The sequence below is a fragment of the Cyprinodon variegatus genome, unplaced genomic scaffold (genome assembly GCF_000732505.1).
Source record: "Cyprinodon variegatus isolate N-32 unplaced genomic scaffold, C_variegatus-1.0 Scaffold151, whole genome shotgun sequence".
NCBI classification, from domain to species: Eukaryota; Metazoa; Chordata; class Actinopteri; order Cyprinodontiformes; family Cyprinodontidae; genus Cyprinodon; species Cyprinodon variegatus.
This window is the reverse complement of record NW_015150604.1, coordinates 507,711-523,849: the sequence shown is the minus strand read 5'-3', so window position 1 is coordinate 523,849 and position 16,139 is coordinate 507,711. Positions and strand designations below refer to the sequence as shown.

General features: G+C 37.0%; 1 protein-coding gene across 7 annotated transcripts in view; it reads right to left on the bottom strand.

Moving 5' to 3' along the window:
- Positions 1–16,139, bottom strand: part of LOC107086401 (sodium/potassium/calcium exchanger 2-like) — an 84,147-nt gene that overhangs the window by 29,715 nt on the left and 38,293 nt on the right. For 5 of the 7 annotated variants that reach the window (XM_015377319.1, XM_015377317.1, XM_015377315.1 and 2 more), the window contains 2 exons: positions 14,627–14,735; positions 6,916–6,930 (listed from right to left, as the gene is read on the bottom strand). In XM_015377319.1, coding sequence (XP_015232805.1) covers positions 6,916–6,930; positions 14,627–14,735 — 124 coding nt within the window. The remainder of the gene's footprint in view (positions 1–6,915; positions 6,931–14,626; positions 14,736–16,139) is intronic. The other 2 variants (XM_015377320.1, XM_015377321.1) reach the window with 1 other exon arrangement.

The window sequence follows — 16,139 nt, the reverse complement described above, 5'->3', positions numbered from 1 at the left end:
ATGGAAGAATGGCTTGAAGCTGAAATCTAAACTGGCTGTTTCTTAACTAAATGAATACAAATATAAAACAAACAAAAGTGGGTAAAGCTCTCAATTTCTATCTACGTTCCCACCCCCACCTACAGTCATGAGATCTGGGTAATGACCGAAAGGACAAGATAGTGAATACAAGCAGGCAAAATGAGTTTCCTTCACAGGGTGGTTGTATGCACCCTTTGAGATGGGGTGAGGAGCTCAGTTTCCCGAGAGGAGCTCGGAGTAGAGTAGTTTCTCCTCAATGTCGAAAGGAGCCAGCTGAGGTGGCTCGTGCATCTATTCTGGATGCCCCCTGGTCACCTCCCTCGGGAGGTGTTCTAGGCATGTCCTATTGGGACCTTGTGGAAGGCCAAGGACATGCTGGAGGGACAATGTCTCTGAGTTTGCCTTGTTTCGCCTCGGGATCCACCCAGAGCAGTTGGAGGAACTGTGTGTGGACCCGGAAGTCTGGGCATCTCTGTTTAGACTGCTGACTCCGCGATCCAGCCCCGGATAAAGCGGATGAAAATGGATGGATGGATGGATGGACAGACGGACGGACAGACGGATGGAGTCAAAGAGCTTGTTTTGTTGTGCGGTCTTTATTGATGTCTATGGGGCCCCCCAATTCTCCAGAAAAAGAATCTGTTTGTAGTGTACCACCACAAACCCCAAAAGCCACGTCTGGTTGAAGGTCTGATTCAGGAGTACTTTCTTGTATCTTGCCAGGCAGAGAGCAACCAAGCTGGAAAAAAGGAGCAGGCAATACAGGGGCCTGTTCCCAACAACAATGATGAAGGATTCTACAGTCCCCTTGTGTGAGTGAGGGAGAGGCGGCAGCAACTGGCCGGTGTCTGTGCTGGATGTACTGTAAAGAAGGATGACAAACAGTCCTTCTAGGGCTAAATTAAAATAGATTTTTTAAAAGCCAGCTACAAGATCATCCTTTATCAACATTATTTCCTCTACATTTGATTTTGACAAAAACAAAAAAATTTTCACTACTGCACTTCTCCAATCTAGATCAGAGCCAGTCCTTGATCGGTCACTGCAACAAGATTTAACGGAGTAGTTCATATAATTCAACTTCACCCAGCGGTCACCTTGGTGCCACGTTGCACTGTGCGCTGAGAGAGTGGTGGTGACTGTCTCACTACATGGAATGTTCTGCTGGCCACTTCCCCCATCTCACCCACTCTTTGCATAGGGATACTCTTACACTGCATTCATTGTGAATGCAACATTTAGTGTTTTGATAAAACTATAAAAGAGCGGCTATGCTAATCAACACATGCCATCCTCTTACGGCTTAGATCAGTGGATTTAGCATTCTCTTTTTATAATCAATAAATGTATAAATATATGATAAATCTGATTTAAAGTCCATTATAAAATTTATTTCAATCTAAAGGTCATTTACATTACTGACTATCTCAGAGCTAGGCTAATTATCTTCTAGATTAGACTCTACATATACAACTTACCAGGTTTACAATGACTACATATCGTAGTCCTCTTGAGCTCAGCCACAGTCATCTTCAGGTCCTTCTTTACCTCTCTCAACAAGGCTCAGTTTAGCTGGATAGCAAAGTCTAAGAAGAGCTCTGGTTACCCCAAACTTCTTCTATTTAAGAACTACGGAGGCCACTGTGATCTTAAGAACCTTAAGTGCTGCAGAAGGTCTTTTTTTTAACCTTGGCCAGATCTGTGCCTTACAACAAATCTGTCTCTGAGCTCCTTGGGCCGTTCCTTTGACCTCATGATTCTCGTTTGCTCTGACACGCACTGTGAGGTCTATTATAGACAGGCGTTTGCTTTGTCTAATCAAGTCCAATGATTCCAGTGAGTAGGAAAACCATATCAAGGAGGATCAAAAGAAATAGACAGCATGTGAGTTAAATACCAGAGTCACAGCAAAGGGTTTCAATACTCATGACTATGTTATATTCTTTTCTTTTTTAAAGGTGATCAGAATTTTTCAAGAGTTCTGTTTTGTTTTTTTTCCATCAGGACAGGATTTTGAGTGTAGATTTATGAGAAATAAAATCAACTGTTGCAATGAAACGAGCAAAATTTAAAGGGATCTGAATACCAGGATGGGAAAGCTAATACTGATGGGAAAGCTAATTTTCAGACAGGCGGAACATGTTGGAAATGAAAGAACAGTAAGACAACATGGTGAAAAAGCTTGCTGTCTGAATGTCTTAAAAGTGCTTTCAGTCCAGTGGATCTTCATTAAGTGCTTGAGTAAATTTCTCCTCTGTGAGATCAATAATGTCAATCAATCAATCAATATTTGTTTTTTAAGATGTCTAACTTATGAATCATTATCTCATTATTATCTCATCATGAGAGCTTCAAAAACTCAAATGAAATTATTTCTTGTGTCTGCAATTTGCAGACACACTGCTTCATGTCCATTAGTTCTTTTTAATTTGTTTAAACCATATTTAAAAAATGCAGAATTATGTATTACAGCTTCATTGTCAATAATTTCATATGTTTTCACCCCTTTTCTTCAAGACATGAGTCAGATACTATTTATAAAAAAAAAAGATGGATCAGCTTAATATTCACAAACTGAAAAGTAGGCTGTCAATGTCAGGGACAAGGATTAAAAATGATATACATGAATATAGCCAAACTCCACTCTCAATAAATGACATACCCTTAGCACACTTATGGATAAATTGAAATAAAAGGTTTTAAAAATGTCATGCAGCACAAATTTAACATGTAAAGGAACTGAGAGTAATTAGGAACTTTTACACTTTACAGAGTGCTGGGATATCAGAATACCCAAGTCCTATATCAGGTAATATCAGACACCAGTGTCAAATTATATCAGCTTTTTGACTGCTATATACCAATGAAGTCTAAAGTTGTGTTGATACAACATGCGAGTTAAAAAAAAAAGTCAATGTATTATATTTGTAGAAATGGAAAATGCATTTCCATTGCCCAGGGGGCCAGTGACAGTGAGTGCAATATTGAACTGTGTGATCAATGTGGCCCTGGGTCAGCTATCAGACAGGGCTACTGGTGTGAGAAGATTTACCCTTCCCTTTTTATGGTTGTTAAATTGAAGATAATAAACTCACAACTTTCAATATTTATTTTTCTGTGTACGAACAAATAAAATCTAAATGGCTGTCCTTGGGTTAGCATTGAAAGTTTCCAAGGAAACTAACAGCTATGCCCTCTTTTCATGCCAATAGCTATGCCCTGTAAGCAGTTTGTCTGCAAATAAGTGTGCAGCATGCACACAGATCACCTTCTTTGGTCTCTACTTAGACCACTAAGGATGTTGTTGTGCCCTTCGCTCTAAAAAAAAAAAGAAAATGACCTGACATCAACAAAGATGCACAAGGTCACAGTGGCAGGGTGAGTAATCTTTCTTGTCTATCTCAGTAAGATAACAATCAGGGGGGAAGTGGCTGAACAGACTGAGCCGCCGCATTAATGCAGTGTATATCGCATAGCTGTGAGTTGGTGAGTGCTCAAAGCAAACAGCAAGTTAAATGAAACTTAGTCTTTCTATCTTTAAATCATACATTTTATCTCTAGTCAGAAATGTACCTCTAATCTAAATTGGCAGCCTGTCAGTATTAATTTGGGGCTTTAATGATTAATTTGAACCTTTAAAGCTTTAAAAAAAAATAAGTGCACAAATTGTCCTCACCAAAGAAAAAAAATCTCAACTTTTTTTTTTACCTTATTGTAGATAGAGTGGTTTGTGCTAGAGATCCAAACAACATAAATGAGCCTTACTAGCTATACTCATTGTCATGCTTTAAGTAGGTAAATGGATTTTGCAAGAATGTTGTAAATTAACTAAATAGTGGGGGGGTTTCTGTATGTATATGATCATGTGTGTATGCATTTAGCCCCATGTAGATGAAAGAAAATCCATCAGAAATGAAAGCCTGTGCATCCAGCTCTTGTGTTTAATTTTTTTTTCCATTTTTAGTATTCTCAGCATTTCACTCTGGAAGATAGAACACAAAAATAGACCTTATATAAAATGAACATTCTGATTGATTCAGATCCAGTGCTGCAGTATAAAAGCATCTCATTCTGTAGATTCTACCTATTGAAAGCTGGCCTCCTCCCCCCCGTATTACCGTACTCCCTCCACTATCATAAATTATCAAAAATACCTGGAGAGATTCTGGCCTGTCCATTTTACATCCCCCCCGAGTCAAATTTCATTAAAGTTCCCCCATTTTTTCCCTTCTCTATCTCAAATTTACTGTTGAAGGTGGTCTTGATGTTGAAATGTGACCTTAGTGACCGTAATGAGCATGCGTCAGTCTTTGACCACCAATGTATTTGGACACAGTCTTTTATGCAAGAGTGAATCCATATAAAAAGACACAAATAGGCTTAGGAATTTGCAGCCCAGTGTGATAAATCTTATGGAAGAGCTTGAAAGAAAAGCAGGCTGCCTGAATTCTGAGTGGGATTTTTAAGAGACGTCTACAGAGGCCTCAGACGATTGAGTGGGCTCCTCCCCTCCCTGCTCTCCCAATAGCTCTGTGCTGTTCAATATTTCATAGCCATCCTGAGTGATTTTGTTTGTAACTGCACATGGCTGGAGGAACTTCATGTTAAAGTCTAAAACAAACTGTCCCAGTCCATTACAACTTTTGTTTTTTTTTTAAGTAGGTCTCAAATTAAAACTTAACTAAAATATATTTAAACTAAGGGGACCACAAGACAAGCGGATGGGCAAAATCTTGATGCTGAGTAAACACAGAAGCTGTAAGGAGCAGGGGAATGTGTGACGATAACAGTTTATTAAAGAAAAAAGCAATTAAAGGAAAAAAGTTCAATCGATTGCTCTGCCAAGCTCTTATCGACTTATTGACAGGGATTTAACAAAAGAAAATGCATGAGTTTAGAAACTTAGCTCAAGATAAAAGGAACTTACACATCATCTACTCCAAACTGATTCTTCCAAGTACAGGGAATATTTTTTTTCTGTTTTTCTTCACAGAAAACATCAACAAAAAGCCAAAAGTATAAAAATATATATATATATATATATATATATAAAAGAGGAGAGAGAGGATTGGGAACAATGGGGAAAAAACGATGCAGAAATGATCACAGCGGGGTTTCCAAGCAGAAAGCATCCACAGAAGAGAATGACATATTTAAGGGAGTATGGAGCTAGATCGGTCTCAATTTTCACAAATACACATATGTGATTCATACATTTACAGGACAAGATCCACAGATGCCAAGCACGATTCACACAAGCACAAAAAATCCACACACACAAAGGACAAGATCCACACATGCACAGAACAGGATACACCAAAGAATTTCTGGTCCATAAAAAATTATAAATTAAATTACAAAGTACCAGCGGTCTTCAAACTTCACTGCATTCGTTTGTGGATTTTTGAGACTGCGCTGATGTGCCTCGATACTCATTTTTTTAAGCAGGGGATCGTTTAGCACCAATTACAAAGCTCCCTTGTACAGTATAAGCCAATAACAAGAAAGTGCTCTTTGTGGGATGACCCCCCAGATCCCACATCATCTGTATCCCCGCCGCTTCGTTCCAGTCCGCCTGTGCAAAGCAAAGCCTACATCCTCTACGGTTGCTCCCGTCCGACTTCCTCGAAGCTAAGGGAGAGCATGTGCTATATTATTATTTAATACATATGAGAAAAACCTGCAGTAATGAATGCTTTATTTAATATGATATAATAAAATTTCACCATCAGCATCAATCACACAAGTTTCTGCCCAAACATATTTTTTTCATTGTAGGTCTTTGTAATAGGAATAATCATATAAAATTGGTTTGTTCTCTACCTCCAAACTCACAATCTCTTCATCCATGCCTGCCATAAGAATTTTCTTTTGAAGTTGTGAGAGGGCGCTCTTGGAAGTTGTTGTAACTGGATTTTATTAAACTTTTAAGCCTCTCGGTATAAAGTAAATATTTCGATTGAGATGAGAAATCTGCTTCCTGGTATTTTGAAGTATCAAAAGTTTGCATCCAATTATTTAATTAAATTGTCCTATAATATATAAGAACTATGTTCTAATTAGTAGAGTTACTGATCTGTCGCTACCATGTTTTAATTTGACACACCAAATCTTTAGTTCTTTTTCCTGTTTAGTGTGATTGCTATTGCGGATCTTGACCTGGCCAGACCAGAGCGGACCAAAAAGTAGCTGGGCTCCGTATTTTGACGGATGGAGAAGAAGTGCGTGGAGGGTGATGTTCAAAGGAGTAGCGCTGGATATGGAACAGTTCTCATTGATTAACATGTGTGCGCCATACAACATACTTGTGCAGGACGGAGCGGAGGATGTTGAATCTGGGGGTCAGTCATGCCACATGGAGTACTTTCTTGCGATTCACTTATACAAGGGAGCTTTGTGATTGGTGGCAAACCATCCCCTGCTTAAAGAAATGCATTTGTGTATCGAGGCATGTCAGGGCAGTCTCAAAAATCCATGCATAAATGCAGTGAAGTTTAAAGATCATTGGCACTTTGAAATTCAATTTATAATTGTTTATGGACCAGAAATACTTTGGTGAATCTTGTTTTGTGCATGTGTGGATCTTGTTGGCTTGTGTCAATCATGCTGTGGATCTTGTACTGTGTGTTTGTGGATTTTTTTGTGCTTGTGTGAATCGTACTGTGCATGTATGGATCACATGTGTATTTGTGAAAATTGAGACCGATATAGCTCCATAAGGGAGATAGCTGACATACAGCACAGAGGCTATAAGGAGATGTATACATAAGAAACCACGTTGGAGCTGCCTCCCAGATGCTAGAATGAGAACAAACATATTTGCTGTTGGCGTATACGAGGGGTGGGAAGAGAGGAAGGGAGGTAAGGGACACAGAAATTCGAGGAGTAACTCACCAGAGTCAGCAAATTCTGAAGGGACAGTAAAAAGAAAGAGAAATAAGAAGAAAACAGAAACAGAGACAAGATAAATCCATGTGATCTTCAGTGTGAGAGAGAAAACTGAATTATTGACGGGCATTATTTCAAGAGGAGAAATGCTGAAAGAGGATCAACAAACTGTTTGTCATGTTAGCAGTCATATGACGTCAACTTGAAAACAAATAATTCTTATATCTTGGCATAAAGAGTTAAATTAGAAGATGAATAACACTTTGTTTTGGTTAACAAAATATGAAACATCTCCAGACACAAATGCATCTTAGTGAATAAGAATATTAGTAAAAAGTACATTTGCCTAATTGATTTTCTCAAAAATGTGAAACTCGTATTAATTTTTCATATAACTTCACCACACAGACCGATCGATTTCAAACATTCATATCTGTTCACGTTACCTATAAAGAAAAACCAACATAGAGTGTCTCAAAATGGACAAGACTAAATAGTTTATTGTTCCAGTGAATGTAACACACAAGAAACCGCAGACAACTTAAAGACAGACTCAACCACAACACCCTCTGCAGCTCTTAATGCATACCACTCTACGATATCCATCCATCCATCCATTTTCTAACACGCTTATCCCAAATGGGGTCGTGAGGGGTGCTGGTGCCTATCTCCAGCTGTCTACGGGCGTGAGGCGGGGTACACACTGGACAGGTCACAAGTCCATTGCAGGGCAACACACAGACAAACAACCATTCACACACACACACACCTAAGGGGACTTTAGAAAAGCCAATTAATCTAACAGTGATGTTTTTGGACTGTGGGAGGAAGCCGGAGTACCTGGAGAGAACCCACGCATGCTCAGGGAGAACATGCAAACTCCATGCAGAAAGACCCCGGGCTGGGAATCGAACCCAGAACCTTGTGCTACCCACTGAGCAGCCCACTCTATGATATATCATTAGATTTCTGAAAATGCATTAAATACATAGTTGATTAAAACATGTTTTCCTAAAAGAAACATAAATATTGTACCATTTTAGGCCTGACCATGACTGACATCTTTTGTTAAACGCACTGGTTCAACATAAATGAACTAATTTCTTTCAGTACAAATCATTGTTTTGTTTTACTTATTTATTTGAGAGTCGGGAAGCAATACATTTTATCTGCAGATACCAGTTCAAAGAAGTGAAAAAGAAGCTTTTGATCAGCAAGAATAGTTTCTACCTCGATAATAAATCAGTTTGCAGACCAGTTCCAAGTTTTTCTTTATAGTATTTCATTATGAATTGTCACAAAATATTACAATTACTCAGAACACTCAAAAGGCCTGTAAGTAGCTTCAGCATTTTAACAATAACTAAGGCTAGGTTGTTCACATTTCCAAATATATTGTATGTGATCTCCTGTGTGAACTTTATTCATACAACTTAAGTGTCCCGCACGTGCAGTAGAGGACGCAATGACGCCACAATCAAGCGTGCTCTGTGTTTATGGAAGTAAACATGGATGCTAGTGCTGAAGCACATCTAGCAATCTTTTCCAAACTCAGACCGTGCATTTAAGACATAAAAATAAAGACTGCTCTCTACATTATCGTCCGCCATGGTTGTGGTTTTTCTTCCTGCTTCTGCATAGCAAGACGTACAATTGGGACCTTTGTTGAGCATTAATGACGTACAGATCGGATGAATGCGACCTGGCCGTTCACACACAGCTCGCATTTGAAAAGATCAGAAACGTATCAGATTCATCTGATTCATCGGATTCATGACTACATAGCCAAGTGACCTGGGTCGCATTGGATAAATCTCATTTGTGTTGTTCAGACTGTCATGAAAAGATCAGATACAGGTCACATATGGGCAAAAATTTGATTTGGGACAGCTTTTTTTTAAGCAAAGCCACTGCATCCTTTTCTGAATTAGTTATGTTCATTCTTCTCACTTTAGGTCATTATCTAGAACCATCCCAGAACACTTGTTCTCATTTACAGTTTGCACTGCCTGCCCTCTGATAGTTGTCAGACAATCTAGTTTTTGCCTAAAATCAATCAACATCTCTTTTGCAGGTTAAACACCAACCTTTCCCACCAAATTGAAAACTCATCCCACGGTGGACCATGTTAGCTTTTATCACTACTCTAGAGAAGAGTGAGAAAGGCTGTCTCATGAGCAGCTGTTGGATAAAGAATAAATAACAAGGGGATATCATACAGCCTTGGGGACATCCTACATTAGGGATGGTTATATCCAAAAGAGAACAGTTCACCTACACTCGCTGAACTCTCTGATGAATTAAGTTAAACAGCCAAACACTCCATCTTCACAAAGCCTGTTGTTGATATATTAAACTGGATTGTGTGAAAAGCTGATAAAAAATATATATATATCCAAAAAAAAAATAAAAAATCTGACGTGCTCCACATGCAGAAAGACAAGATGCAATATATTCCTATGTACATTTCAACCCCCCTGTGCAATACTGATAAGCAAGTTGCAGGGGGTTTAATAACTGATGTGTATATGAGACAATGTACATTTTAATCATTTTTTCATGACTAATTAAATTTTCACAATAGGGCAATAATGGTTGTTCTCAGTTGGGGATAGAACTGTGGGAATTGGGATTAATACTTGATTGTTTCCTGCAAAAGAGAATGAAAGTACTGCTCTGCTCAGTAAAAATAGGTGATAGTTGTTCAACACAATGTTTATAACAAGTGCAGTATTCTGTATTCTGGAAGAGGACAGTATGTTTAGGGCCTTAGAAATATTGTATATTTTAATAAGCAGCACCTATTCACTAAGTATCTTCCTAGATACTTATTGTGTGTTAGGCGACTTTATATTTGTATAATTAAGATATGCGTGTATCTTCCCCTTTATCTTTTATTTTTCTTTTCATCTTGATGCGGTGGGATATTTTTTTTTCTAGCTATGGTTTTTTATCAGAATATACATTGTATTGTATGGCAGAACTAAATACATAATATAAATAAATAAGTCTGAAGATGTAAAAAGTTACACGCAAGGTTTTTTTTGAGGATTTTTTAAGATTATAATTCCATTTATAATGACATTTAGTTAAAGATTTATGTCCACACTTTTCTAGACTGTTCTTCTAATAAATTCATTAATAAAAATCAATTTCAGACATTAAATCCATAAAATATAAGGTTGGATTGTTAGTCTGTGTTGGCTTATCATACAATCACATTAGGCATATTGGAGTAACCTAGCAACTCATCAGAGTAACTCACCTTTTAAAGTCATCATAATCAATATTTATTAGGGCTTCCTGAAGCTCTGTTAGAACTTTTCGTAAAAGCCTTTTTCACTTTTTTTGTGCAGCATATGCTTAAAAAACCAAGGAAGTGGAACAGCAGGCAAAATAATTGCCTGAAGAAAAGCACTTTAAAAGACCTCTAGAAATCTAAAAAAAAATGATGCTCAAAACCATTTAATGATGATAAAAAAAAAGGTTAGGCCTCTAAGCTAAATATAACAAAAAATGTCCATCTTGGAATCAGTGTGTGGCTTTGATTGCCCCAGGAGAAAATAAGGAAAAGGTAAAAGGCTGAAAGTTTAAAACCTGAGCGCAAACATAAACATGCACACATGCACGTCCAACACAATTAAACTAACTAGTCTTTCCCAAAAGACTAACAAGAGGAAAAGTATTTGCAAGCTCTGATAAAACAACCTCAGACCTTCATTCAGCATGGAGGCAGAGACAGCTTATTTTGAGAGGCCCATAAAAAATGGATGGATGGAGTTCTGCTATTTCCCTGAAGCCCCAATGAACTGCTCTTAAAGGCCGAGAACATACAAGGACACGCAGAACGCTTTCCATCTTTGATGAATGCACTTGTTTATTTTTCTTCATTCTCTGAGCTCTTTAGCAAAGATATATTTTACTTCAATACAAAATGTAAAATCATGTATTACAGTATATGAACAGGTAAAAATTTCCTTTTTAGAGCAAAATAAGAATATAATTTGTATATATATATTCTAGGGAATGACAAATCTCTTTAAAACGCGACATGGAAATTCCTAATTAATATATTCAAATGAGCCGAAGCCTTAGGTGTTGCTTTTGTTCTCTTGAGTAATTTATTCATTGTGCACGTCGTGTCACACTCCACTTGCTGTTTCAGTGCATTCAGCTCTAGTCATTTGTTTGGCAAAAGAACCGTCAGTCAAGTCCGGAGAAATTTGTTCTGCACTAAAAAAAACTGCTGTTAAACTCTTTAGCTATTCATCAGCTCACAAGCACTTAATCTAAAGGCAAAAAATCAGTTTAGTCAGATCTGAAGGTGTAAACCTGGGTGAAAATCTTATTAGAGCACTCATTTGACTGTGCAAATATATGAGTACACATAAACACAAGCCGATCTACCACTGTGGGATTTATACTTTTATTCATTTTGATGAAAGGATAAATATACAGTGACACAAGTTGTTTTGTATTCCCAGCACAGATTGATGCATCATTCAAAAGGCGACAATTATTGTTTGTGAATCACTACTAAGATGAGTCATGAAATGTTTTGAATTTCAAGGAAATAAATTGTTCTCCAAGTAAAGCTAAAGTTCATTATCACTACTCATTAGACACCTGCTAATGCCACAGGAGAACTCTCCAGTCTAATCATTTTGGTTTATGACTATTTTCTGTTTCAATTGGGTATGATGTTGTGTTGCAATATTAAGAATCATGAATACTATAACTGTGTAATACACAGCACCTTACAAAAGTAATAAGCTTGAACTTGAGCTTTAAAATTCAAGTTTTGTTGATCGTAATTTGACAGAAGCACCGCTTCTTCCACTTTAGCCCCTACATGGTTTTTGGCAAACTGGAGATAAAACACTTATCATTTTATGTTTGTCTAAATTGTCTGTAGCAAATACTGAAAAACTGTGCAATACCTCCCTTCTAAAAATCAGCACTACTTTGTCTATCACAAAAAGTCCCCCAAAACACAGCTGTTTAAAGTTATCCGAGGGCTATAAATATTTTTGCATGTCCCTGTAAGTTTCAAACTGCAGAAAGAAATAACTAAATACAAACTTCTAAAATATCCTCATTCGATCTGTTCCTTATAAAGACAAAGTGTCTTATTTTACCACTAATTATAAATGACATAGCATCTATGCCAGCATATTAACATATTCATTCCCTCCCCCAGATCCCTGACACAGCTGTTTTACTGTTTGCTTAGAGTAGCTAATAAGCCATCATCTTGGATTAAAGACAAATGAACTAGCACCTCAGCTGTGCTGTAAAGTAGCACCATGCCTGCTCTGGACAGTTCATTTAAAGAGAATGAATCAGTCTAGACATACACTATAACAGATCTCCACTGGTGTTTCTGAGGTTTGATGGATTCAGTTTAGATTCGCAAGAGGTTAATGTGACTCTTGCTGAATTTATTTTCATGTGGGAATTACATAAAAATCTTTGAGGACTCTTGGCGCTGCTCTTTGTTGGGATGATTGCGAGCTCACAAGAATCTTAGAGGGAGGGCCTTACAGCTCTGATCAGCACTAAACTATCAAGCTGAAAAGTGGATTAAAGGGAAAGTTAAGATTTTTGAAGAGAGGTTTTGTGAAGTATTTATTAATATGCGCTATTTTAGTCACATCAGCAGAAGTATTTTGAATCTGGAGGAATAGCTAGACAAATTGGCAGCTCACTTACAGCAAGTTGAACAATTTTAGAGACTATTTATCAATTTCCTACCAGTGTGAGAATAAGCTGCTGTCGAGCAGATAATTTCACCAAGTAACTATAAACAGGAGTAGAGGAAGAGCTAAAGCATATCTACTTAAAAAATTTAGTACAGAACAAAATTGTGGGAAATGTTTTGTTTTTTATAGTGAAATAATCATACAGAGAACCATAACCAGAAAGTTGTCTTCGATTAGGAGTGCAGGAATTTTATTTTATTTTTTAAACAAATCTGCAGCATGTGCTTTATATTTTTGATAATTACAATACCAGGCAGGGATATCTATCTGAAATATCAATATCAATATTGGGTCCGATACTATGTGCATATTTTTGTACTTGTAACTATAAATGCTATCCATACAAAATAACTAAATGTTCCAGCCCATGGAGTATGTTCAGCAAAAATGTCAAAAGGAATAAAAAATAAATAAAATCAAATATTTACCATAATTACGCTTTTATTTTTATTACTCTGTACTGGTACAAGTATTAACCCAGTATCTGTATGGCGCTAATGCCAGGGTTCTGTGTAATTTTGCATCTAAAATTCAACTAGAAGAAGCTGACTAACTTCTCAGCAATCTGCAGTTTAGATCTATGGGGTCTTCTCCCCAATTTGGAGAGGAGCACATGCTAAGCTCTTTGCACATCTTTGTACTCTGGATCATAGCACAGTAGGCAGAGACAGGTGGAAGTTTAAACACATCTGACTGGTATTCAGAGATCTGGATTAGTCAAGACACATTTATATACAATAAACATACCGCTGTCTGTTAGTAGTCAAAACGAATTTGCAAACAACGAAGGTTGCAACACTTACAAATACAGAATATTTCACAACAATACATAAAAAGAATATGTTATAATATGAAGAATAAAGTGTTATTTATCAGCTTTGATCAGATTATAAATATACTGCACATTTGCCTAGGTGAGTATATGCAGACGTCAGATTCAAATAGGCTTTCAGTGACATAAAAAATGAACAGTTTACCTTTACTTTGTCTATTGTTAATACATGAATTTATTAAGCAAAATTTACCTTTTAAAAAACTGGGAATCCAAAACCATTGTGAGAAACACCAATTGTTGAATATATACCATTAACACTCCATTATCTACATAGTTATAAGAGAACTAAATAAATGCATCTCAAAATGAAACTGCAAACACTTCAAATATGTTTTCTTTTTCTTTTTTTCCCATAATTACACTATTCTAACTCTATGTCTTTCTCAGTATAGTTTTAAAAAGGCCTGGACACAGACACATGCACACACATAAACCTCCTGTGCCTGCTCCAACCCGATAAACTGTATTATATTTAAGTCAAAACTAATTGGAATGGGTTTAAGATACTAAAGCAGCTCTTGAATCTGCTTGTTTTTTCTCTAGTACTATGAGTGTCATCATTCCACGTTTCTAAATGGAGAAAAAACAAATGTTGCAATATGCTCCTCCTCTATGTATCAGCATGACACTGTGGACCATTTAATTTAGCTACTGCACAAGAGCTTTCAGATGTCAGCCAGAGTTATGGCCGGAGGTGCTCTGAAGCCACCTTGTCAAGAGTGTTTTATACAATTAATGTAAAACGGGAAACAAAAGGATTTAAAGTCTCTGATTGCCAAACCATTCTGATGCATGCAGGCAGCATATCTTAGAGGAGCTATCGTTGCTGCTACCTGGCTCCTCCACATTCCACTAAATAAACCACCCTCAGATTTGTGTGCATACTTAAACCATTTAGCAAAGATTTGTAATGGGAAACTAGTTGCATCCCAGAAGAAAATCATCCTCCTTTCCGTAATTGTTTCTTTACCAATAAACAATAAATTCAACAGAGAAAGTAAAGAATGAAAACACATGGTTGATGTCAGTCTGCCCATAAAAAATGCACAGGCATTCGATTATTTTGGTCTCTGTTCTCTAAAAGTATATATATATTTTTCTGTTCTACAAGTGGTCTTACCTTCACTTAAAGGGTCAAGTGTGTGAATCATCAGTTGGAAAATACTGTTCCTCATCAAACTGTTGTGCAGAGAGGCAGAGCTACCTCCCCTTTGCAGACGAGGCCTGGCCTATAAGAGAGAAGATAAAGTGTCAGTCAAGCGTGCTCCTGCAAGTACAGAGCTCTGTCCCTTTGAACTGTTAACTTCAAGTCAAAACCAAATTAATGAAATAAAAAATAGCTTCACTTTTGTATGATTCTCCTAAGAACCTGATTAAAAATGTCTAATTAAAGTTTTGTTTTTACTCTTGAGCTTTATCCTGATGTGCCACATAACTAGAATCAGTGGTATTTAATTTGGATAATTGTGAAGCTACAGGTCTTTTTGGTGTGTCTATACCACCTTCACCCATTTATGTACTTCCTCTTTGTATTCATAAAATAGCTCAGGTTGAATAAGAATGAATGAAGTAAAACTGAATATCAGCTTTAAGATTTTAAGCCACATATTTTCAGCTTTTTTTTTTTTTTTTTGCAGTCTGGACTTTAACTGGTCCACTTCAGTGCATTGTTATGCTTTTGTTTTATCTAAAATATTTCATCAGTGGAGATGCACTGATCATTTTTTTTCCAATCCAATCGGATATCGATACCTGGGCTGACCATATCGGCCCACATTGGATTCCGACATTGGACTCCAATCTGATTCGACATATGAATGGACCATCTGTCTTGCCATGTGAGTGAAGGATTTAGCCCTGACATAAAAATTGATAAAAAATTTTACCAACAAAGATATACATGTACTTTATCATATTTATTAACAAATAAGCAGCAAAAAGAAAGAAATCAAAGTTCAATGTAAAGAGCACTGGATTGATATAATATCAAATCGGTGATATCCGATCCAGGTATCAGATCAGTGCATCTCTACACTACGTTACTGGTTCTATGTTGAGGGGTGTTTCCTTCAGAAAATCAAATCTTGGCCATACCTCTTTTTACAATTTTTGGAGTTTTGTTTTTCTCCATAACAATTAATCTGTATTCACTTCCATCCAGCTTGAAGAAAAGTATACCCACAACATAATACTGCCACAACCATGTTAAATGATTGATGTGGTGTGTCCAGGATCTTATTTTCTCGCCACACCCAGCATTTTGCATGTAGACCTAAACAAATATTTTTGCTCTCCTCTGATCAGAACCTTATTCTACATAACATTTGCTTAGTCTCTTACTTGCATATTTGCCATGGTTCTGTGGTATAAATAACTAATTGTTTAGATATTGTTGTATAACCAAAACGTGCAATTTGCACATCTGTAAAACGTTATGGAGAAAAAGGTTCAAATTTAAAAACGACTCCCGCACAGCGAGAAAGTTGTATAAGAAGACATTTATTTGCAGTATTTCGGTACTAGACCTTCATTAGACAGGTTCGCCTGTCTAGTCTAGTACTGTTCAGTACTAGACCTGAAAAAGATCTAGTATTGAAAGCCTGAGTTCTTTAAGTCTAAGTTTAAAACCCTTT